At 44.5% G+C, this 26132-nt stretch overlaps 1 protein-coding gene across 8 annotated transcripts in view; it reads right to left on the minus strand.

The window, feature by feature from the left end:
• Nucleotides 1-26132, minus strand: part of LOC122746208 (cytochrome P450 2A3-like) — an 81087-nt gene that overhangs the window by 34053 nt on the left and 20902 nt on the right. For 4 of the 8 annotated variants that reach the window (XM_043991679.1, XM_043991680.1, XM_043991678.1 and 1 more), the window contains exons 9-10: nucleotides 19307-19434; nucleotides 6694-6870 (exon numbers count right to left, since the gene is read on the minus strand). In XM_043991679.1, the coding sequence (XP_043847614.1) occupies nucleotides 6694-6870; nucleotides 19307-19434 (305 nt within the window). Of the gene's footprint in view, nucleotides 1-2430; nucleotides 3249-6693; nucleotides 6932-14795; nucleotides 15052-19306; nucleotides 19435-26132 lie in introns of those variants that run through there. The other 4 variants (XM_043991683.1, XM_043991684.1, XM_043991682.1 and 1 more) reach the window with 4 other exon arrangements.

Raw genomic sequence — 26132 nt, forward strand, 5'->3', positions numbered from 1 at the left:
AGCTCCCCTCCACCCTTCCCTTCCCCCAGGGATTTCTCCCTAGTATACTCGAGAGGAAATCAGCTTTGCTAGTAACCAGGGCTTTATCCTAGAAAGCCACAGGGTGGTACAAGACTCCTGCAGGTCAGCTCCTCCCAGGCAACATGGTCTGGAAGTTAGCTTCAGGGCTGCACCAGACCACCCATTTGGGAAGGGAGTCCTTGACTACCCTAATTAAAACTCTGTTCACCGGGAAGGGCATTACCAAAGCTGTGGAGGAAGTCTGCCACAGATGTTCCCTATGTGCCCAGACTAATACAGGTGGAGCCTTAAAACCTCCCTCCCTTTTGAAGCCCGTCCAGCACAGGGGGGAACTCCCAGGAGAGGACTGGCAGATTGACTTCACTCATCTGCCCACATGCCGGAGATAGAGAGTTCTCCTGGTCTTTGTTGATACATTCACTGGTTGGGTGGAGGCTTTCCCTAGCAGATCAGAGAAAGCCTCTGAGGTAGCCAAAGCCTTCTTAAATGAGATTATTCCCCGATTTGGTCTACCCAAATCTCTCCAGAGTGATAATGGCACTGCCTTTACCTCTTGAGTTACTCAACTCATAACAAAGGCATTAGGCATTACCTACCACTTTCACTCTGCCTGGCATCCCCAGTCCTCAGGGAAGGTAGAACGCATGAACCAAACTCTAAAAACAACCCTTACTAAGATCTGTACAGAGGCAAAACCAGATTGGGTCCAGGCACTCCCCATTGCTCTGACTAGAGTACGGATGGCCCCTAGGGCTAAGCTGGGTCTGAGCCCTTTTGAACTCATGTATGGTAGACCATTCCTTGTAATGGATCCCCAACTCGACCCAGACACTCATGCTATTACTAGTTTTTCCAGACAGCTAGGGTCTGTGCATCAGGCCATACGGGAATACGCAGACCAAATACTGCCTAAACCTTCACCTCAGGATGACTCGGGCATCCAATACCCTGCCCAGCCAGGAGACTTAGTCTTCCTTAAAGTCTGGGACACAGGCAGGGCCTCAGACCAGCTAACCCCTCGTTGGGAGGGGCCTTATCGGGTAATCTTGTCTACCCCTACAGCAGTAAAACTGGAGGGGCAGCACTCCTGGACTCATCTTTCTCGGATTAAACCTTTCGTCCCTATAGCACCTGATACAGAAGACACAGCTGAATATTCATGCGAACCAGTCGAGGACCTGAAGTATCTATTTAAAAGAAAGAGCTGATCCTGAGACAGCCTGCGACTGGTCTGGTACCATCATCAGTGTACCTTCCCCTCACTATCACTTTATTATGTTATCTCTCACTGGATGAGGGCAGCTTTTCTCTCCTCATGCAGGTTCCTGGAGTTCTTGGTTCCTTTCTTGGTTCACTCCCTTCATTCCGATAGTGATATTAGTTGTTGTTCTTCTAATCTTTGGCCCTTGTCTCTTTAACCTTTTTGTTAAATTTGTCTCAAGCAGACTCAAGGCTTTCAACCTTATGGCAGCCACTACCCCGGCCTACATGCCTCTTCGCTCCTGGACCAGGCCCATAATGACTTCTGCTGTACCCCCAATGATTCAGGGACATCTCTACATCCATAACCAGCAGGAAGCAGTTACAGAAGATGAGACCACCGCCCTTTTTCCCTAGATATAAGAAGGGGGGAATGTCATGGGAGGATTATGGGCCCCGGTCACCCCAACAATTCTCTGGGGGGTTCAAGGAACCTTTTCCTTGAAACCTCAGGGGTTTTCCCTTGAAATCAAGTAGGCCTCTCCTTGAACACAATCAAGGACACACCCACCCACCTAACGGAGATAAGCGGCACAGATTGAACTGAGCATGCTCCAGGACCATCACCCCACATTCCAGTCCTCCTAAGCATCTGGATGAGGTAATCCAGGAGAAGACCACCTGGAACCGCCCATCAGCAGACTGCTTAGACCCATCAGGACAAAGTTGACACCCACCACCAGATCTCTCACGAGGGATTCTTCCTACCACAGCACAACTCGGGAAGACCACCAGCCCCTCACCCAATAAGAGATTCTTACCCACCCCCCATTGAAACCCTATAAAATGGCACCCCACAAGTCAGTTGGGGGGAAGCGTTTTGTTCTGGCAAAACCTTCCTCCCGGCCGGTTTCTCTTGTACCCCAATAAACCTGTTCTCTTATTCCTGATTAGGTCTTGTGCTAGAGTGTAATTCTTTACAGAGGAATCCTAAGGACCCACGTGCTTTCTCCTATGCTTTCCCCATATCAAAGGGAAGAAGACACTCCCTGTGTCTGTCATGCTCAGTGTCTGCTTCATTCTCTGCCTCCTCCCCCTGCCGGGTCTCTCTTTCTCTTTGTGTCTCTCTGTGTCTCCCTCAGTCTCTGTGTTTCTCTGTCTCAGTCTCTCCATGTTCTCCCTCTTGTCCCCAGCTCCCAGCCTCATTACCTTCATGAGGGAGTCATAAATCCGCTCTCTGTTGAGCTGCAGGTAGTTGCCAATGAAAGGCAGGGGGGTGGGCCCAGGGGGGAGTCTGCTGCAGACCTTCCTCTGTCTCCACACAGAGAGAGCCACCAGGACTAAAAGGTAAAAGAATAGGGCCCCCAGCAGTAGCCCGGAGGCCAGCATGGTGGAGATGGCAGAAGCCTGTCTGTAGTGTTGTCTGGGGTTTGGGAAGATGCTGAGCCAGGACTGGGGTCCAGATAGGGCTGGGCCTGCCTTTTATGACTGGGGGGGTGGGTGGAGGTGGAGATTGTCACTTGGCAGTGATCCTGGCTCCCTTATGTAACTTTTTCCAGTCTCAACCCCTTCCTTCCCTGAGCCTCAGGACTGGCAAACTCTGAGGGCCAGAGAAGGAGAGGGATTGAGTGCAGTGAGGGCTCAGAGACTTGTGGTTCCCTGGCGATAAAAGTAGAGATAGGGGAAGTTTAAAGAGGTGTAATAGCCCAGACATGGAGCTGGGGTCTCAGAATGCAATGATAGACAAATATCTAGTAATAGACATTGTAGGGCAGTGTGTCTTAAGATTTGAGGATGAGGCAATGGGGGCTACTAGGGAGAGCGCAGAATAGATCTTTAATGGCTGTGACCTCAAGTAAGTCCCTCCCTCTCTCTGGGACATCCATTTCTCCTTTGTATAAGGAAGGAACTATATCAGATGAGCCCTAAGGGCCCCCTCAATGGGATGTTCTCAGTGCCTCTGGAACATGGGATACTGTACCTATTGTTAACCGAGTATTCCTTTAAGGATAAATCTTCATGACAAACCAAGAACTGATCCAAACATGGGACCAATAAATCTTTAACCCAAACCCCCTTATGTGAACCATTTATATCTTGATCTGATTAGGGAGTTACAGGGGGATATTTATTAGATCTGAGGATTCAGAATTGGGATCCTCTACCCTGGGGGTATTCTAACCTTTAGCCTCAGTTTTGTTCTTTTCTTTTAAATTCTAAGTTTGTATATTTGCATATTTGTATTTTTGATGATAGACTTAATAGTTAGCCACACATGCAAACATTTCTGACCTCTTGGCTTTGCTGCTGAAGAAGCTAAGAGGTGAATTTCTGACAGCTGGCCAGTGACAAAGCTGGGATTTGAACACAGGACTTCTGATTCTCTACCTGGGAAGATGGCCATGGACAGCACCCCCAGATTGGGTACCTGCCATATCTGCCTCTGAGCAGCAATTTGGTGGAGGAAGGAGGGAGCAAAGCTGGCAAATAATAGTAAATGGATTGTGATATTTTTAGGGAGATGCAAGGAGAGGCAGGTTAGGCAAGGTTGGGAAACTAATTGGAATTGGCAATTATGTTTACCTGGGCTGACCCTAGTCCCCATGGTTGTCCCTCCCCTCCCCATCTAGGGTGAGCCATGGTTACCTCCTCTCTAAGTTCATAGCCTAGTACAACTCAGGGTTGAGGGGAAGCCTGGGAAATCAGGGCAATCTTTCTTATGGCTCCTTTTGGTAAAAGCCAGCCAGGACTGGGTGTGGACAGGGGAAGGAATTCTAAGGGATTCGAAAAATGATTGTTAACCTTCTGTTGTGTGTTCATACCTCAGAAATCAGTGATGGCCACATTCTAGAGTTTGACTTCTTGTTTTGTTTATAATCTAGACTTAATTAAGAAAGTGTCAATAATTTAAAGCAAACTTAAAAGTATGTGTGCATACACCCTCTCACTCTGCCCTTTCCTCCATGGTATTTACCAGCCCATTCTCATATTGCTCAATCATTGGTTGGTTTGTTGTTGCCCTTTGTTCTTGAAGAGGCCCCAAATGACTTCACTTGTATTGGGGTCAAGGTATAATGTGTACCTTGCGACTGGATGTGAAAGTTCTGCAGGATGGTGGTGAGGGAGAGGAAGAGTTCCATTCTGGCCAAGCCTTCATGAAAGCAGGAGCATTTGCCTGGGGAACAAGTCAGACAAGGTTGGGTGGGGTTGGGGTGGGGGAGGCCTCTTAGGACAGACAATATCAGAGCAGAGAAGAAGCTAAATGGAAAAAGGAAATGGTAGTTTGCTGGGCTTGGACTCAGGAAGGTCTGAGTTCAAATGTTGCCTAGACATTAATAACTTTTCCTTCCTGGGCAAGTCATTAACCTCTCCAAGCTTCTGTTTCCTCATTTACAAAATAAAGGAGTTGAACTTGATGCTCCAAAATGTCTCTTTCTGCTTTAATCTGTGGTCCCTTAGCGCATAAAATTGCACATTTGGGAGGTACTTTAGAAAAAGACATGCAGCACAGAACATATTTGGATCTTGTGCCAGAAAAGACTTTGTCTAGGAGACACTCATCTGCAGCAAGGGCAGATTCTTGAAACTTCCTACTTTATCTAATTCTTCTTGCTAATCAGCTGCTATGCCTTTGTTGTTTTTAGGCTCATGAAAGAACACAAGTGCTATCAATAGCTATTAAATTTTGATGCCCTAGTCCATTGCTCTTTTGGCCCATCCTGGGTGTGGTTTTTTTCTAGATGATTGGACATCAGAAATATAAGGGCCTTGAGAACATAGAGTGGCTCTCTTTCCTGAGGCAGAGGCCTTTGCTTCCTTTGAGGAGAAAATGGAAACCATACCACATGGAATTTCTGTTCTAAAGTTTGGCTACATCAAAAAGCCTCCTACACCTCCCACTACTATCACTGCCTTTCTTCCATGGTCTGTCAAAATGGTGGCCCTCCTCCTTGCTCTTCCCTTGATCCCCTCCCTCCCAATCTCACAGAATTCCCCATCTGGATTTCTACATTCTAAGCAAATTGGCCTCTTTGCTGTTGCCCAAATTGATCATTCCCTCTCCAGCCTCCATGCCTTTGAAGAGGCTTCTTAACTGGAGTGCCCTCCTTCCTCAGTCCTGCTTCAGAGGGTTCTTTTTTTTTTCAGGGCAATGGGGGTTAAGTGACTTGCCCAGGGTCACACAGCTAGTAAGTGTCAAGTGTCTCAGAGGGTTCTTTTTTTTTTTCAGGGCAATGGGGTTAAGTGACTTGCCCAGGGTCACACAGCTAGTAAGTGTCAAATGTTTCAGAGGGTTCTTAACTTCCTTCCAAGTAACCTCTGGCACCTCCTAAAGCAACCCTTTTCTCATTCTCCTGTTTGCAAAATGTGCTCTGTCCAAAAGTTATCTTGTTCTTACTTATCTACCTAAACTTGATCCTGCTCCAATAGAAAGTTAATTAATTGAGGGCAGGGCCTGTTTTCCCTTGTCATTGACCTCCCCTCCCCCCAACTCCTAAGTACTTATTGGATTGGGTGTTAGAATTGAAGAGGACCTAAAACATCATCTAGTCCAATGGCCTCATTTTACAAATGAGGAAACTGAGGTACAGAAAAGGAAAGAATTTGGCCAAAAATGCACGTTTATATTGTTCCAACATGGCAGATGCTGAGCTGGGAGCAACCTCAGAGACACTTGAGTGCCAGGCTTGAATTTCAGAGATGAGGAAATGGCAGCTTAGGGAGAAGAAGTGATTTGCCCCAGGTCACCCAGGTAGGATGTTTTAGAGATGGGGCTTGGCCAAGGGCTTCTGACTCCAGGCTCTTTCTAGTGTTTCTCCTTCTTCCTCAGAGAAGGGGGGACCCTAGTGACAATTGGGAGATGGCCTTTCTTTAAGCCTTAGACCCACCACTGGAGCCTCTCCAGAACCATGTCTTCCTGTCCATCTTTCTCTTTCTGTTTTTCTGTGTCCCCCGACTTTGTATCTCACTTTCTCTACATCTTTTTTTTGTGTGGGGGGCAGTGAGGGTTAAGTGACTTGCCCAAGGTCACACAGCTAGTAAGTGTCAAGTGTCTGAGGCCAGATTTGAACTCAGATGCTCCTGAATCCAGGGCCGGTGCTTTATCCACTGCATCACGTAGCTGCCCCTCCACTTCTTATTCTGTCTTTATCTCTCTTTGCCATGCTTCCTCAAGTTGACCAGAGGTGTTCAATATATCTGAATATCTGTTCTGGCCTGCTGCCTGATCCTGGATTATTTGTGAATATGTACCTCCTTACCAGTGCCACAGGGTACTTTTGAGCCTTACCCCTAGAAGTCTGAGACTTGCCATCTAATATCTGCCAGTGCTGCCTGCTCTTGTCTGAGACCTGCTGCCTTATGTCTGTGAATCCCATTTTCTAGGGTCTGGGGGTTCCCCCAGAGATCTATAATACCCCCAGTCTGAAGTCTCAGCCCATCACCTTGATTTTCACCTGCCCACTGGGCTAATACCTCTTGCATCTTGATCAGGAAGGAGTTGATGAAGTTCCAGGGGGAGTTAGGATCCAGGGTGGTCTGGTTTTCCTGGACCTTCTCAGTGATAAAGGCCTCCAGTCCTTTTAGTTCCTTGAATGCTTGCTGCTGAGGCCCTGGCAGGTACTTCATCACTTCAGAGAACATCTCATATAGCTGGGGGATGGCACAGGACAAGTCATAAGGCATGGGTCGCTGGAGTGGGTACCTGTGCAGGCTAGGGAGGATGGGAATATCAGCATGGGTCATAGGTGGGAAAGGGTGGGGACTGTAATGATTGGAATGACGCCACCTACTGGAGACTTGCTGTGGAGAGCTCCACCATGAGGAAAATGCCTCAGAGGCATTGTGGCTTTTCCTTGGCGTCAGGAAATGACGTTTGCTCATGGGTGCTGTCTATCAAGTCTACCAGCCAATCAACTGGAGGAGCCTCCTATGGTCTGGGAGGAGACGGGAAGGAGGAAAGGGAGCCTGCGCAGAGAGCACTGGCCCTTTTGGCTTCCTGACTTGATGGTGGTGGCAGCAGAGGACTTCACAGGAAATTTGAGGAAAGATAGGAATGCCAGGCTGTTAGAATTCTGTTCTCAATCTTTTTCTTTCTATTTTCCAATAAACCCTTAAAAACCTAAACTCGTTTTATCAGTGATTTAGAATCCACATTTAGAATCTTAAATTACACAGTTTGGCTGACCACGAAGAGGAAAACCGAACGTTCATCTTCTGATCTTCTGATTGGGTAAGATTTCCCCTCCCTTGTCCCCTTAAATTGGAAAGAACTACCAAGTATAGGCTATTTTAAATTTCAAATGGATCTTTTAAACATCCTAAGTACCCCTTTTCTAGCTTTACCTTCACTAATCAGAGATGTTGGCCAGCTTGAATTTGAATATATTTTTATTGCTCTTTTTGGTTTTGTGGGGCTTCGTGGTGTGGTATGGAGAATTTGGCATGCCCTAGATAATGTTAGAATAAAGATGATTCCCTGGGATTCCCCATTAGGAAAGCTACTTATGGATTGGAATGAGGGAAAACTTAGACTAAATGACCAGAGGAGAGCTTATCAGACTGTGTTTTATGTGGCATGAGGAATTACAGGAAGAATGGCCCAAATATGGGTCATTTGATCCCCAAACATTGAGGCATTGTAGACTCTATTAAGAGAACCTGGATAGCACCAGGTGTGACTAATACAGCATCTCGAATCTGCTCGGGCTGTTCCACATGTCAGTCTTATAATCAGTATGCTTTTAAGGCCAAAGCTTATGGAGGGCGTCCCCTAGCATATACACCTTTTGAGCACTTACAAATTGATTATATTACTATGCCAAAAGCAGGACATTATAAATTTTGCCTTGTTATAGTTGATCAGCTCACTCGGTGGGTGGAGGCCTTTCCCAGCCCCCGAGCCACAGCTGCCTTTGTTGCCAAAATTCTTCTTAAAGAGATAGTACCTCGTTTTGGCCCACCAGCCCGCATCGATTCTGACAAAGGCACACATTTCACTGATTCGATTTTATCCCAAATCTACTCTTTCTTGGGAGTGACTCCAAAATTCCACACGCCCTACCATCCACAAAGTTCAGGCCAAGTTGAATGTATGAATAAAGAACTTAAGAGCATGATTGGCAAATTATGTACTGAAACCCATTTGAAATGGCCTGATGTTCTACCATTGGCATTATTCTATCTACGAAGTAGACCAAGGGGAGAACTTCATATATCTCCTTATGAAATGCTTTTTGGTCACCCTCCTATCCAAGCTAAAACTTTTCCCCCAGTTTATACATCACTGGTGGGAGGTGATACTTCTCTTGCCTCCTATATACAGGAATTACAGACCAGGCTACGTGAACTCCATGAGGCAGGAGCTGTGGTCCAGGCAGGCCCATTAGACTTTTCATTGCATAACTTCAACCCAGGAGATAAAATATATGTAAAGAATTTTCAGAGAACCAGTGGAACCTAACCTGCCTGGGAAGGACCTTTTCAGGTATTATTGACAACTCCTACTGCCATTAAAATTGGTGAAAAAGACTCATGGATTCATTGCTCTCATGTAAAGCCTGCACCATTCATAGGTGAAGAGATTTCAGATAGACCTGAGGTAGACGCTAAAAAGCTAAAAACCCTAACGATAGCAACTGTTAAAGAGCAAAGAGAGTTCAGAGGAAATAGGCAGTTCCCATTTGATAATCCCACTGATCAGTTAAATGCTTTGGGACTCAGTCTTCGTAAAGTATCAGGAGACGGAAATTGCCTTTTTAGGGCTTTAGCAGACCAGCTAGAAGGTCACTGTAGAAATCATCTCAGACACAGACAAGAAGCTGCTTCTTATATGATTAACCATAGACAAGAGTTTGAGTCTTTTATAGTAAATGACTCCCCTTTTGAAGAATATGTTGATGAATTAAAGAAATTTGGAAAGTGGGGAGGAAATGATACAATTGTAGCATTTGCTAAGCAGCATCAGCTGAATGTTGTGGTTCATCAATTAAATCAGCCTTTATTGAAAATCAGTGGCACAGACAAAACTGATGCTAGAGAACTCCACATTTTCTACCATAAAGAACATTATGACAGCATTAGAAAGATCAATGACAATTCAGAAACCCCTGCCACTTTGGCTTGCAGAGAATTGGGGAACCAGTTAAAACAATGTGGCATACCCCAAACTCTAGCAGCTTAAACACCTTATAATTTAACAAGCATTTCCTTCTACAGGCAAAAGCACTGAAGCACATGGCCTAGTTTTCTGGCCCACCTCAACTATTTTTTAAAAATTCTTTTTGGTTTTTTTGTTTTTGTTTTGTTTTGACTTTTGAAAGGCACTGAAAAAACCTGGAATTCACCACACCTTTAAGTTCTTTAAGAGCACAAAAGAGTGCTTAGCAAATCTTTTGCTTTTGGTTTTTGGTTTTTGGTTTTGCTTTGGTTTTTTTTTTTACTTTTGTTTCTTTTGCTTTTCTTTAAAACTAAATTTTATAAACTAAGTGATTATTCAAAGACATTTTAAGTATATGCTGTGGGTGAGGCTATCGGGCCTCAGAAGCTACCAGAATTCTTTTTTTTTACTCTTTCTTTTTGAGAGAACCATGAGTTCTAATGAGTTTTGTTTTATTTATTTTTTTTCTCCTTTCTCTTTTATGTTGTTCTGTTTAACTAAAAAAGACCAGAAAGGGTTATTGAACCCTATTGCTTGATACCTCACTGAAAACATTGAATATTGAAATCTTATTTCTTTTTGAAAAATTAATCACCACTTTAAGTATCTGCTACTGTTATACTAGAGAATTCATGTATAAGATGATGTGGTTTACTTGCTAAAAGAAGATTATGTGATAATGTCTAATGTAATCAGCTATTTACATTCGTTTATTATTTATATGTCATTATTCTCTGGGTATGGTTTAGAATTATTGTATATATCACTAATATATTCTCAGTTATGCAGCATAGCACGCATTTTTACCATCATACTGTCTTTGGTGAAATTAATGAGATTTTGGAAGTATGGAAACTTATCATTTCAGAGACTAATTTGCTGTGAACTCTGATGCAGACCCTGGAGAGAATATATGTGCAACAAAAGGAGAGACAGGTATATGTAAGTCCATGGTTTGCTTATGATGGTGACTATGTAGAGCACAATTACTAGGCACAGTCCAGTATTCATCCTCTCTCCCTCCTAATTTAACCTAATTTAACTGAACTTAATTATCTTTTTATCTCACTCAGTTGAACTCACCTGTGGCCTAGCACAATCACTGGCTGTAAAGAGATATGGTATGATAACCTTTCCATAACATTTTCAGGTGTCATGAACACATACTAAATTTGGCTTTGATCCAGACACATGGTGTGGTAAAAAGTGTTACACATTGCATAACTACCTCAACCCTCTATTACAAGTCTAATGTAACGATTGGAATGATGCCACCTGCTGGAGACTTACTGTAGAAGAGTTCTGCCCATGAAGCGAAGGTCTTTGAGGGCAAGACCAGGAGTCTTTTCTTTGGAAAAGGAAGTGCTGCAGGCTAGTGGGAGGAGGAAGGAAGAGACTGAGGCTCTTTCCTTGGGACTCTGGTGGAGAGCGGAGCTAGAAATGTGCTCTCCCTTTAATAGATAGGAATCTAGGCCTTTCTCTCTCTTTATCAAATTCTTATTCTCCTTAATAAATGCTTAAAAGTCTAACTCTTGCTAAAGCTTATAATTTATTGGTGACCACTCATTAGCTATTTTAGACAGACTAGCTAGAATTTTAGCCCTTAACACTAACCATATAAAGGAAGGAATGTAATGGAATTTATTAATTTGATCATTGACAATGCTATGCTAAGGTTTAATAAAAATACAGCAATTCAAACAGTTAAAGAAGAGAATCCAGTTTTCCAGACCAGAATCCAGTTTCCTCCTGATGACATCTTACCACTTCAAGAAGACAAGAGAACTCAGAGACTTTATATGAACTGTTTTGCTTTGTTAGTTTTTACTATCTCCTTTCTGTTATAATATACATCATCTGTAACATGTACCCTATGCAGAGGCCCTCCCTTTGCAAGACTAATGTCAAAGCGTCGGTTCATGAGGAAAAAAAAATCGCCCCTCTGGACAAAACTTTCCTCTCTTCCTTTTCTATATTGTTGTTCACATATTATTAGTTAGCATTAGTTATTATATTCTTTTTACTGTTCCGTCAAGGAAACATTTTGTTTCTTGAGGAACAAAAGGGGGGACTGTAATGATTGGAATGACGCCACCTACTGGAGACTTGCTGTGGAGAGCTCCACCATGAGGAAAATGCCTCAGAGGCATTGTGGCTTTTCCTTGGCGTCAGGAAATGACGTTTGCTCATGGGTGCTGTCTATCAAGTCTACCAGCCAATCAACTGGAGGAGCCTCCTATTTTCTGGGAGGAGACAGGAAGGAGGAAAGGGAGCCTGCGCAGAGAGCGCTGGCCCTTTTGGCTTCCTGACTTGATGGTGGTGGCAGCAGAGGACTTCACAGGAAATTTGAGGAAAGATAGGAATGCCAGGCTGTTAGAATTCTGTTCCAATCTATTTCTTTCTATTTTCCAATAAACCCTTAAAAACCTAAACTCGTTTTATCAATGATTTTTAGTCAGTTTCCCCCAAACTGGGGGAACATATTAGAATCCACATTTAGAATCTTAAATTACACAGTACTAAGGGTTAGAATGAGTGGTCAGGAAGGCAGTAATATGTTTAATGTGATTGCACATATATAATCTATAACCAATTGTTTTCTGTCTTGGGGAGGGAAGGGGAAAAGGGAGAAAAATTTTGAACTCAAAATCTTATAAAAACCAGTGTTGAAAACTAACTTTACATGTAAATGGAAAATAATAAAATACTTTTAAGATTTACAAAAAAGAAAAAGAAAAAAGGAAAAAGAATAAAAGTAGTTCAATAAAACTAATCAATACTTCAACTGAGAAAAAAGAATGAGTGGTCGGGAGAGGGTATAGAGTCAGATTGGGAATGGGTTGGTCAGGATGAGAAATTGGCATCTGAGTGGGCGTTGGGGGCCAAGACAACGCATAGGGTCAGATGAGGAATGAGGAGGACATGGTGGAAGATAGGGACAAGAATAGGGAAAAGAGATTAGATTGTGGAAGAGGGTCAGAATGGACACAAAGTCAGATTGGAAACAGAGGGTTCAGACTGAGGAGGTAGAGGACAGAAATGAAAGTGGAGGATTAAATGATGAAGGTCAGTAGAGATCCAGGGAGCTGGGAGGGAAGGTCTTGGAGGTTGCCTATCCCATGGATGTTGTTGTGAACTATAAGTCCCTCAGCATCACTTGCATCATGGACAGGAACTGCTTGTCCTCATATTCAAAGAGATCACCAAAGATGATGGAGTAGATGATACTGGAGACTGTGCAGCTCAGTATGAAGGTGGGGTCAGTGGGGAGATAACAAAGATACAAAGAAAGCATCTTTCTAAACCATCTTGTGTGTGTGTGTGTGTGTGTGTGTGTGTGTGTGAGGCAATTGGGGTTAAGTGACTTGCCCAGGGTCACACAACTAGTGTCAAGAGTCTGAGACCAGATTTAATCTCAGGTATTCCAGAATCCAGGGCTGGTGCTCTATCCACTGAGCCACCAAGCTGCCCCTGCAGCATATTTCTAAAGCAACGTGGTTAGGTCTTTCATCCTGAAGCACACTTTCAAAGCAACAGGCTATATATCTCGATGTTGATTCGTTCCTTCAACTTAGTAGATACTATTCTTAGTGTTGTGGTTAACCACAATGCACCTTTTGAAAAGGGACATCACTACAAAGCTGATACATGATCCTTGGTTCAACATGTAACCACAATGGAGAGAGGAAATGGTTAAGAGTCAAGTTTACAAGTACTACATTGAATCGAACCATGAAAAGAATATTCAGAAGATATAAAAGAACAAGTTACACAATACCTATGCTCAGTGGTAGATTATTAAATTCCAAGGAACTAGAAAACACTTAAGATCACTGATTACTATCACAGTTAAAGCACTCATATCTAAGGGGTGGGGGAAATCTCACTCACACTGGGAAAGAAAGAGAAATGGAGAGATAGAGGGAAATGGTGATATAAAGAGAAACAGGGGAGAAATGAAGATCAGAAAAATGCAGAAAAGCTAGAGTAAATAGGAGAAGCAGAGAGACAGATTAAATGCGGAGATAGAGAAATGAGGAAATGAGACTAGGCAAAGAGATGGAGAGATAGTGAGAGATAAAGAAAGATGAAGAGACCCAAGAGATGGAAAGAAAAGGAGAGAGAGAGTGAGATAGGAAGAGAAATGGGAAACAGAAATGGAGAGAGAGGGAGAGGGAGAGGGAGAGGGAGAGGGAGGGAGGGAGAGGGAGAGAGGGAGGGAGGGAGGGAGGGAGAGAGAGGGAGAGAGGGAGAGAGGGAGAGGGAGAGAGAGGGGGAGGGGGAGAGAGAGAGAGAGAGAGAGAGAGAGAGCGCGCGAGCGAGCACGGGAGCGCACAGCAGCAGGTGGTTGAGGGAGGCAATGATAGGATGGGGGAGGAGAGGGCACAGATGATGGTAGTTCATGGAGTAACCCTGCCTGGCAGCCCTGAGGAGGCCATATTAGCCCACATTAGGGGAGAGCGGTGTGTATGTACCTTCCCAAACACTCAGCGAAAGAGTCAATCATCAAAGAGTCAATTGAAGGTGGCTTGCTCCCCTCGACCAGAGAACTCCTCTGCTTGGCCAGCCAGTGCCTCCTTCAGAGCTTCATATCCAGTCACAACTACAACAGTTCTGGGCCCAATGTGCACTGTGAACACAAGCCCATATTTTTCCCTAATCTGGAGGGTATGGACATATCAGAATAAACAAAGTTTTGCCTCTGAGTACCATGATTTCCTCCCTCTCAGTCCTTTCTCCTAAAAGATAACTTCTCAACCATCATCATCCCTTAGCAGCTTTTTAAAAATTTCTAATTTTGACTTAGCCATCAGTAACAAACACAGACATGTCAGATACAGCAAGGACAGAGAAGACTTTTGGGAACCCCAGTTGTACACCATTTATTTATTTTGCAAACAAATAAATTGATATAGATATGTCCATATCAATATATAGATGTAGATATATCTCTAAATAGATACCTCCATATAGATATATCTCTGTCTTTCTATATATATATTTTTGAGACACTGGGTGGTGTATAGGACATTGCCCTAGGAGTCCAGGAGACCTGTGAGAGAGATGTCTCTCTGTGTATCTGTCTCTTTGCCACCTGTGTTTTTGTGACTCACTCTATGTCTCTGAGGCCAACTCTCTGCATCTGCCTTTTGGTACACATTTCAGTCTCTTCCTGTCACTATCTCTCCCTGTCTGCCTCCCTATCTCTGTGCATCACTTCCTGTCTCTGTCATGCTCAGTGTCTGCTTCAATCTCTGTCTCTGACTTCATGGCTCTCCCTGTCTGTCTGTCTGTCTGAGCACCTGACTCCTCCCCCTGCTCAGTCACTCTTTCTCTTTGTGTCTCTCTGAGTCTCTGTGTTTCTCTGTCTCCGTCTCTCCATGTTCTCCCTCTTGTCCCCAGCTCCCAGCCTCATTACCTTCATGAGGGAGTCATACATCTGCTCGGTGTTAAGCTGCAGGTAGTTGCCAATGAAAGGCAGGGGGGTGGACCCAGGGGGAAGGCTGCTGGGGACCTTCCTCTGTCTCCACACAGAGAGGCTGTCTCCACACCAGGGCTGGGAGGCAAAGGAATAGGGACCCCAGCAGCAGCCTGGAGATCAGCATGGTGGAGGTGGCAGAAGCCTGATTTCAGTGTTGTCTGGGGTTTGGGAAAATGCTGAGCCAGGACTGGGGTCCAGATAGGGCTGGTCCTGCCTTTTATGACTGCGGGGGTGGGGGTGGGTGGAGGTGGAGATTGTCACTTGGCACGGATCCCAGCTCCCTTATGTAACTTTCTTGGTCCCAAGTCCTTCCTCCCCTGAGCCCCAGGGCTGGCCAACTCTGAGGGCCAGAGAGGGAGAGGGATTGAGTGCAGTGAGGGCTCAGAAACTTGTGGCTCCCTGGGGATAAAAGTAGAAATGGGGGGGGGGCAGCTAGGTGGTGCAGTGGATAGAGCAATGGCCCTGGATTCAGGAGGACCTGAGTTCAAATCTGGCCTCAGACACTTAATACTAGCTGTGTGACCCTGGGCAAGTCACTTAACCCCAATCGCCTCAAAAAAAAACCCAGTAGAAATGGGGGAAGTTTAAAGGAGTGTCATAGCCCATACATGGAACTGGAGATCTCAAAAACGCAATGAAGGAAGTTTGGGAAGGATCTAGTAATAGAGGTTGAAGGGCAGGGTGTCTGAGGCCATAGCAAGGTACTAGGGGGAGCACAGAATACATCTTTAGTGGCAGTGACCTCAAGTAAGTCCCTCCTTCACTCTGGGCCATCCATTTCTTCTTTGTGTGAGCAGAAAACTATATCAGATGAGCCCTAAGGGCCCCCTCAGTGGGATGTTCTCTGTGTCTCTGGAACATGGGATACTGTACCTATCATTAACCAAGTATTCATTTCAACATAATATTCATGACAAACCAAGAACTAATCAAAGAATGAGACAAATAAATCTGGAACCCAAGCCCCGGTAAGAAAACCATTCATATCTTGATCTAATCAGGGAGTTACAGAGGGGTAATTATTAGATCTAAGGATTAAGAATTGGGATTCTCTATCCTGGGGGTCCTCTAAACCGTAACCTCAATTTTGTTCTTTTCTTTGAAATTTTTATATGTTTTTTAAATCATAAAAGTATTTTATCATTTTCCAGTTACATGTGAAGATAGTTTTGAACATTTGTTTTCATGAGATTTTTAATTCCACATTTTTCTCCCTACCTCTCTTCCCTCCCCCTCCCCAAGAAGAAAGCAATTTGACATCCATTATTTATATGCATTTTTTTTTTGGTGAGGCAATTGGGGTTAAGTGACTTGCCCAGGGTCACACAGCTAGTAAGTGTCAAGTGTCTGAGGCCAGATTTGAACTGAGGTCCTCCTGACTCCAGGGTCGGTGCTCTATCCACTGCGCCACCTAGCTGCCCCTTATACGTATTTTTAATGAAAGACTTAATGATCCACAAACACAGACACTTCTGACCTCTTGGTTTTGGAGATGAAGAAGCTGAGAGGTGAAGTTCAAACTGCTGGCCAATGACAAAGCTGGGACTTTAACTCAAGTCCTCTGATTCTATACCTGGTAAGGTGGCCATGGACAGACCCCCCTCGCCCCAGATTTGGTACCTACCATGTCTGCCTCTGGGCAGCAGTTTGAGGGAGGAAAGAGGAAGCAGAACTAACTGGCAGAGGTGAATGGATTGTAATATTTTTAGGGAGATGCAAGGAGAGGCAGGTTAGGCAAGGGTGGGTAATTGGAATTAATTATGTTTACCTGGGCTGAATCAGGTCCCAAAGCCCCTCCCACCCCTCCTCCCCTCCCCATAGCTCCCCATCTAGGGCTCAGCATGGTTAGCTCCTCTCTAAGCTCTTAGCCTAGCACAAGAAATCAGCTCAATCTTTCTTAAGGGAAGAGGGTTCCAGGATGGGTGTGGGCAGGGGAAAGGACTCTAAGGGATTCCAAGAATGATTGTTAAACTTCTGGTGTGAGTGTTTATACCTCAGAAATCAGTGATGGCCACATACTAGAGCTTGATTTATTGTTTTGTTTTTAATCTAGACTTAAGAAAATATTAGTAATTCAAAGTAAACTTAAAAGTCTATGTGCTCTCACTTTACCCTTTCCTTGACTTTAAACATTTTTCATCCTGTTCCCATATTGCTCAATGGTTGATTGATTAGTTGATGTCCTTTGTTCTTGAAGAGGCAAAAAATAACATCCCTATGTTGGGGTCAAGGTACTGTGAGTCCAACTGATCAGACCAATATGATCTGAGGATCATGACATTGGGGTGTATGGTGACTTGAAATAATTTGGATTTAATGAGGGAGGGCTGTGCAAGGTCACCAGCCTCATGCTCTCCTCCAGAGCCATCTGGGTTCAGTGGCAAGATACACACCAGGAAAACTGGAGACGGCCCCAGGTGTTTAAGGCAGTTGGGGTTAAGTGAATTGCTGAGGGTCATACAGCTAGTCAGTATCTGAGGTGAGATTTGAACTCAGGTCCTCCTGACTCGATGGCCAGTGCCAAACTAATTTTTTAAAAAGAATATTAGGATGGGGCAGCTAGGTGGTGCAGTGGATAGAGCACTGGCCCTGGAGTCAGGAGGACCTGAGTTCAAATCTAGCCTCAGACACTTAACACTTACTAGCTGTGTGACCCTGGGCAAGTCACTTAACCCCCATTGCCTCACCAAAAAAAAAAAAATATTAGGGGCAGCTAGGTGGCGCAGTGGATAGAGCTCTGGCCCTGGAATCAGGAGTACCTGAGTTCAAATCTAGCCTCAGACACCTAACACTTACTAGCTGTGTGACCTTGGGCAAGTCACTTAACCACAATTGCCTCACTAAAAAAAAAAAAGAATATTAGTTTACAATTTAATATTTCCATGTATTTTTTTTTTCACAGATTCTTCCTGTCATTCAAAGTAGTCAAGCTTTTTAGGATCCCAATTCTATTATCCAGTCTGTTAGCTCTCCATCCCAGATTTGTGTCCTCTGCAATTCTGAGAAGCTTTTTGGTGCCTTCATCCAAGTCATGTATGAACACATTGAAAGCCACAGTGACAAGAGCAAAATACCAGTTCACTCCAATGGAAGACTCCTTCTATGTTGATTTGTATCTATTGATGACTATTCCTTGGGTCCAAGTATTCATAGAACCACAAAATCATAGATTTTGCGTTAGAGAGGACCCCTGAGGTCATTGATTCCAACCCTGTCTGTTGACAGATGAAGAGATAGAGGCCCAGACAGGGGAAGTGACTTACCCTAGGTCAGATAGCTAGCAAGTGGTTGAGGGAGCATTTGAATTCTAGTCTTCTGGATTCTAAGCCCTATGCTCATCCCACCCCACCACCCTGCCTCTGACCCACAGCTGAGTCTGCCTGACTGCTCTCTCACCTAAGCCACTTCTCTCTTTCCTCATATTCTCCCCTACTAGGAGTCATCCCCTTATCACTCATGCTGCTGTTTACCACCTGACTGCCCCATGGCCTTGGGTAAATCCCTTCCCCTCTCTTGGCCTCAGTTTTCCTATCTATAATGGGGGGATCAGTCATTCTGTGATGTTTCACATGTTTGCTAATAAACATTTATGGCCTCTTTCTTGCTAGTAGTGGTAGTAAGAAAACTAGAGAAAGGCATACAGAGACTTAGAAAGTCATAGGGAGAAAGACATAGGGAAAGAGAGCTAGAGAGGAAGAGAGACAGAAAAAGATGGACAGATGCAGAAAGTGTAATTTGTGAATTGAAATAGAGAAAAGGGGACAGGAAACAAAAGAAAGAGAGAAAAAGACAGAGACTGAGAGATGGAGGGACAGAGACCTAGGCAGAACTGGCCACAAGGGGGCAAGAGAAACCTCTCATTTATGAGTCCTCAGAGCCTGTCCCAGCTTTGCCCTTTCCTTTACTCTCTGTGTGTCCTGGGAGAAGCATCAGAATGAGAATCAAGGGTTCTAGACCTAGAGGGAACCTCAAAGGCTGGCTAGCAAACCCTGGTCATGAGTCCAATAAAGAGAGAGAAGTGACTTGTCCAAAGTCACATAGCTCATGAGTCACAGGCAAGATTGGAACCCAGGTCCTCTGACTCCAAAACCATCAGTCTTTCAAATGTGCCTCATCAGTGTAAAGCCAGGCTCTACCATTGCCTCTCAGTGTGACCTGGGGTCAAGTCTCTTCTCTTCTGGGAGCTTCAGTTAGCTCAGGTGTAACCTGAGGAGATTGGAATCAGTGACCTCAGAGCTGCCCAGGCCTAGGTTCCAGGAGCCAAGTAGAGTAGCAGAGGGAGCTGACTGGGGGCTCAGACTTTATTAATACATCCTCTACACAGCCCCACCCACCCACCCAGGAGTTGTCCAAGCTCCTCCTCCTTCAGGTGTGGCTGCCTGGACTCAGCCTCATCCTCAGGTAAGGAATTAAATAGTGTAGCTGTGGGGGATGGTGGCAAAGCTCACCATCGTGGGGGAGAAATCGATGGCTTCTTTCAGGAGAGGATGATGGATGTGAAAGTTCTGCAGCATGGAGGTGAGGGAGAGGAAGAGCTCCATTCTGGCCAAGCCTTCACCAAAACAGTAGCTTTTGCCTGGGGAACAAGAGTCAGAGATGGTATGGGGTGGGGGGGAGGGCTCTTAGGACAGACAACGTCAGAGCAGGGAAGAAGCTAAATGGTAAAAGGAAATGATAGTTTGCTGGGCTTGGACTCAGCATGACCTGAGTTCAAATGTTACTTAGACATTTAGTATTTTTGTCTTCCTGGGCAAGTCACTAACCTCTCCAAGCTTCTGTTCCCTCATCTACAAAATTGAACTTGATGGTCCAAAAATTCTCTTCTTGCTTTAAATCTGTGATCACTTATGACATAGAATTTCAGATTTGGGAGGAAATTTAGAAACAGACAAGTAGCAGAGACTATGTTTGGATCTTGTGCCAGAAAAGACTTTGTCTAGGAGACACTCATCTGCAGCAAGGGCAGATTCTGGAAACTTCCTACTTTATCTCATTCTTCTTGCTTATCAGCTGCTATGCTTTTGTTGTTTTCAGGCTGATGAAAGAGCACAAGTGCTAGCAATAACTATTAAATTTTGATGCCCTAGTTCATTGCCCCATTGGCCCACCCTAGCTATTGGTTTACCTAGTTGATGGGACATCAGAAGTAAAAGAACCTTAAGAACATAGAGTGGCTCTTTTTCCTCAACCCTCCTACACTTCCTTCTCAGCAGAGGCCCTTGCTTCCTTTGGGGAGAAAAGGGAAACCAACCCATGTGAGATTCCTCTTGTAACTTATGATAGACCTCAAAATCCTCCTACACCTCCCGCTACTATCACTGTCTTTGTTCCATGGTCTGTCAAAGTGGCGGCTCTCCTCCCTGCTCTTCCCTTAATCCCCTCCCTCCCAATCTCACAGAATTCCCCACCTGGATTTCTACATCCCAAGCAAACTGGCCTATTTGCTGTTGCCCAAATTGATCATTCCTTCTGCAGCCTCCATGCCTTTGAAGAGGCTTCTTCACTGGAGTGCCCTCCCTCCTCAGTCCTACTTCTGAGGGTCCTTAACTTTCTTCCAAGTAACCTCTGGCGCCACCTCCTAAAGCAAACCTTTTCTGATTTTCCTGGTTGCCAGTGATCTCTCTCCAAAAATGAATTATCTGGTCCTTACTTAGCTATCTAAATGTGACCTTCCTCCAACTCCTTGAGGGCAGGGCCTGTGTTTCCTTGTCATTGACCCAACCCCAACCCCATCCCACCTCCTAGGTACTTATTTGATGGGATGTTAGAATTGAGGAGGGTCTAAAACATCATCTAGTCCAACCTCCTCATTTTAGAAATGAGGAAACTAAAGTGGAGAGAAGACAAAGATTTGATCAAAATTACAAACTCATGTTGTTCCAAGATGATAGATGCTGAGCTGGAAGGGATCTCTGGGACCCTTTAATCCCAGATCTGAATTTCACAGATGGGAAACAGAGGACTAGGGAGAAGTGATTTGCCCCAGGTCACCCAATTAGGAGGCTTTAGAGATGGGACTTGGTCAAGGGCCTAAGACTCCTGGCTCAGAGCTCTTTCTAGTGTTTCTATTTCTTTCTGAGAGGAGGAGGAATACTAATAACACTTGGGGGATGTACTTTCTGGAACCCTCAGCTCCACAACCATAGCCTCTCCCGAACCATGTCACCCAGTTACCAACTCCCACTTAAGAAGCTTGGTCGAGTGAAATTGACCCGAATGGTAGCCTTATGAATTGGCAGTAGACTCAAGAAAAAATGGGCTCGTAGCCTCAGACCACACTGCTTGAGATGAGTTGGGGGTCATGGAGGGGAAGAGAAAAGGCTTTCCTGTTCACCACTGGAGAAGTACATGAAGGCATCAGTCTTCTTGAATTGGCCTTTTTCATTCAGGAAGTGCTGGGGGTTGAAAGCTTCAGGGTAGGTAAAGAAGTTGGGGTCTTTCAGTACTTAAGCCAGCATGGGATAAACTTCTGTGAACTATGGGGCAGCTAGGTGGCACAGTGGATAAAGCACCAGCCCTGGATTCAGGAGGACCTGAGTTCAAATCCAGCCCCAGACACTTGACATTTACTAGCTGTGTGACCCTGGGCAAGTCACTTAACTCTCATTGCCCTCACCCCCCCCCCAAAAAAAAACAACTTCTGTGCACTAGAGTTGGGGGTGACAGGATGAAGTAGAGGGCAGGAGGAAAGGAGAGAAAGTTTGAGAGAAAAAGTAAAAAATAAACAGGGAGAATGGGGGAGGGAGGGAGGAAAGAAGGGAGACTGAGGGAACTAAGAGGGAAAAGGGGAAGGAGAGGTAAACAGAGAAAGGAAGAAAGAGAGAGAGACCGAGAAAGGTAGAGAAGTCAAGGGGTGAGGAAGAGTTTGAGAGGAGTAGAGTAGAAATGCGAACAGGAGAGCTGAAGTGAAAGTTCTTCACAGCAGAAGGATAGCAAGAGGAACATAGGGAAAGACTGGGTGCAGAAAGAAGAAAAATGAAGGAATGTCTAGGCAGGAGGACAATGAAGGTGATTCTAGGGTAGGCATTTACAGGAAAAAGAATGAGTGAATACTGAAGGGTGAGGATGATAGATGTAGATTTAGGGGATGAAAACAATGGAGAAGTTTCTGGGGTAGGACAATGGGGGTGGAACTGGGGGAGCTGAGCATGAGAGGCTCCTGTCTTGGTTATTAATTTTTGTTTTTTGGCGGGGTAATGACGGTTAAGTGACTTGCCCAGTGTCACACAGTGAGTAAGTGTCAAGTGTCTGAGGCTGAATTTGAACTCAGGTCCTCCTGAATCCAGGGCCAGTGCTTTATCCACTGCACCACCTAGCTGCCCCTCGACTCCTATCTTTCGAAGAAGGAAGCCAGGGAAATTGATGTCCTTGGTGACTCTCCGGGCCAGACCTATGTGGTTTATATTGCCAAGCCTCTGGATCTCATGGATGATGGCCTCTATGTACAGCATCTTGCCTCTGTCCTCAAATTTGGGTGACTTGTTCTGCCCAATCACCTGAACAATTTCCTCATGTATTTTGTTTTTGTTGTTTTTGTTTGTTTTGGTTTGTGGGGCAATGGGGGTTAAGTGACTTGCCCAGGGTCACACAGCTAGTAAGTAAGGGTTAAGTGTCTGAGGCCAGATTTGAATTCAGGTACTCCTGAACCCAGGGCCAGTGCTTTATCCACTGCACCACCTAGTTGCCACTTCCTCATGTATTTTGGCTGTTTTTGGTAGAGGGGGAACAGTGGGACACAGGAGTTTCAGAGAGACCCTAGGGAAGTCCCAGAGGAAGAGATGGAGTGTGAAGGCTGGATATATACTGAGAAGGGTGGGGTCCAGGAACAAGGAGTGAAGGTGATATTCTATCTCCTAAGGGTGTGTGTGTGTGTGTGTCTGTGTGTGTGTATAGACATGGAAGGTGAGGAGATGAGGAAGAAGATATTCTGGGCAACTCCCAGGACACTGAAAGACTTCTAAGGGGCCTAGGGGAGGGGGGCTCATCTAACTTTGGACACTTCATTATCAGAAGAAAGCAATAGCAAAGGGTTGTGCTAACAGTGTCAGTGCCGGCAAAAACCAGGTTGAGGGTGGTCAGGATTAGTTTTTTTATGAAAAATTCTGTGTTGGGATTTTCTGGTTCCTAAGGAGGGGGAAGTGGAGACCTCAGGGCTCTGTACCCGAAGCCCACCCACACTTGCTTCACCTCTAGACTTCAGCCTCAAGGCCTCTTCTTCCCTCATGCCAGCCTCAGTTCCTTGAACTCCAGTAATAAGGAGGGTTGGGGGGGAACTCATCAATGACACTTGACAAAGCTGGAATATTTCAGTTCTAAGGGACCCCAAAACATATCTGTTTTCCTAACGATGAACATAGGTGAACACAGATTTAGTGCTGAAACAAACCTTGGAGAGTGTGAAATCCAACCACTGTCATGAGGAATTTAATGCACGGAGAGGTTGGGATCTCCTCACAGTAACATAGCTAGCAAGTGTCTGAGGTGGGATTTGAACCCAGGTCTACCTAACTCCTGAGGCTACAGCCAGATCCACCACAGTATGCAGCCTTCCAGAATCCCAGGACATCAGAGTTGGAAGAGGCCTCAGCAACCAAAGACACCCCCCTCCCTGAGATACCTGACAAGTGGTGCTTCAGCATCTGATTATAGATGTTCAAAGACAAATTAGCCATCAGTTCTCTGGATAGCCCATTGCACCTTTGGACCATTCTCTATCAATAAGATAGAGAAAGAGCAGACCCATGAATAGGGTATGCAATTAAAACACTAGAAAAAGAACGAACTTGAAATTTCCAATTAAACACCAAATTAGAATCTTAACAATTAATGGCAAGATTAATAAAATTCAATGTAAGAAAACTATTGAATTAATGAATAAAAGTAGTTGATTTTATTTTAAAAAGACAATAAAATGGATAAACTGTTGGTTAATATGATTTTTTAAAAGAGAGAAGAAAACCAAATCTCTAGTATCAAAAATGAAAAGGGTGAATATATCACTAACATATATGAAATCAAAACAATTATTAGGGGGCAGCTAGGTGGCACAGTAGATAGAGCACCAGCCCTGGATTCAGAAGGACCTGAGTTCAAATCCAGCCGCAGACACTTGACACTTACTAGCTGTGTGACCCTGGGCAAGTCACTTAACCCCCACTGCCCTGCAAAAACAAACAAACAAACAAAAACAATTATTAGGAGATATTTTTCCTGATTATATGCCAATAAATTTAACAATTTAAATGAAATGGAAGAATACAGAAAAAATATGAACTGCTTCGATGAACAGAGGAAGAACTAGAATATGTAACTAAACCTATTTAGAAAAAGAAATCGAGGGGAGTCCAAGCCAAGATGGCTGAGAAAAGGCAGGACCTTGGCTGAGCTCTTAAATTTCTCTTGCAGCAACTTGAAGTAATGCCTCAAAATGAATTCTGGATTGGCAGAACCCACAAAAGAGTGGAGGAAAATAATGTTCCAGGCCAGGTCCACTTAGAAGAACTGCAGGAAGGATAAAAGGGCGGCATAGCCCAGTGCAGGTGGTGTCTAAGCAAGCTAGCAAAAGACCCCTAGCCCCAGTACAGGTTAGCAGGTGAGGCCCCAAGGCCCCAGTGCAGCAGGAGAGCATCACACTAGGCCAGCTGTGAGGTCTTCAGTCCCTGGCACAGCAGGTGAATGGCCAGGCCTATTGTCCCCAGAACAGCAGGTAAGTGGCCAGGCCTGGAGACCTCTGTACAGCAGACCCATGGGCAGCATCCTAATTCTTGGTGCAAGAAGCTTAGGACACTGCCCCCTGTACCCTAGCAATGTGGGATGGAATTTAGGGTCAAATTGATCGTGAGTCGTCCCAAAAGAATTACAAGACTCAGTGACTCAGTTTCCCAAGTTTTATTGCAATACTGTGGGTGACCTGAAAAGTGGAAAGGTATCTCTCGAATAGTGAAAGAAAAGACAGTTATATTTATAGTGTGGATAAATTGATTATCAGTCTCATTATAATAATCTCCACCTTGGGGAGGAACAAGGGAGGGCCTGTCCTATTCATTATGATATTCTCCACCTTGGGGAGGTACAGGGGAGGGCTTATCCTAATTTGGAGTTCCTGGGGTTCTAAGCCAACCCCTGAGGTGGGTACCTTTTTCAGTGGAGGTGTGTTTTGGGGGTTTACATGTCCTAAGGTGAATCTGGGGACAAATTTGGCCTTTTCTGCCTGTGTCTCTTTCTGATTCCCATGCTTAGTTTCAAAACATCTTCATTTTTCATTAGAATTTCTATAGCCTGCCATTTTATTTAAGGTCTTTATGGCCTAGCTCCCTCTGTTCCCATTATGGGTACTGATTACAGTGGGTACAAGAACCTAGCATCCTGACTTGTAAGTTATCCATTAACTGGGGTCTGAATCTCTCTCCTGCATTGCTCTCATTTCCTTTTCAATTCTTTCCTCCCTCTCTCTAAATCTTCCTTCTATCTATCCTACTTTCTCTTCAAAGTCCCTTTTGAGTGCTTCCATGGCCTGAGACCAATTCATATTTTTCTTGGAAGCTTTGGATGTAGGGATCCTGAGGTTGTTTTTCTCTTCTGAGGGTGCACCTCGATCTTCCTTGTTGCTAAAGAAACTTTCAATAGTTCTCAACTTTCTTTGCTTTCTCACCTTGCCATTTTTTACTTGACTTTTAGCTCCCTCTTACAGTCGGGTCCTACTTGCAAGCTACACTGCCCAAGCTTCAGAGGGTCCCAGGTGTTTTGGTTTGAGGGAGGGCAGGTTTTTCCCTTGCCTGGCCTGTTCTCTGGTCTAAAGGTAACCTCAATCCAACTTGCTAGTTAAGAAAGAACTTCCAAGATACTCTCAGGGAAAATTGCCCTGAAATTCCAGAAGCAGAAACTAAAATGGAAATTGAAAGAATCCACTGATCACCTCCAGAAAGAGATCCCAAAAGGATTATCTACTGTCTTCTTTTCAGTCAGATTGAGTAAAGCAGTATCATACTTTTAATTTTTTCAATCAACATTTACTTTTATTTATAATTTCTCTAGGTTTTTTTTTATTTTCAAGATTATTGATTTCTTCTCTAATTTTTATATCCTTTGTCCTTATTTTAGATTTTGTTTATCTGGAATTTAGAGTTCCAAGACCCAGGAGAGAAGGGAAGAACATTTGTTAGGACCAGCCTCTTGAAGAAGAGGGGATCCTAGAAAGCAGGCTTCTAGTTCAATCCAGGCTGTTGTAAGTTTTCAGTCTTATGTCTCTCCCCCCACCCCCTTCTCACTCCTATA

The sequence above is a fragment of the Dromiciops gliroides genome, chromosome 3, assembly GCF_019393635.1.
Source record: "Dromiciops gliroides isolate mDroGli1 chromosome 3, mDroGli1.pri, whole genome shotgun sequence".
NCBI classification, from domain to species: Eukaryota; Metazoa; Chordata; class Mammalia; order Microbiotheria; family Microbiotheriidae; genus Dromiciops; species Dromiciops gliroides.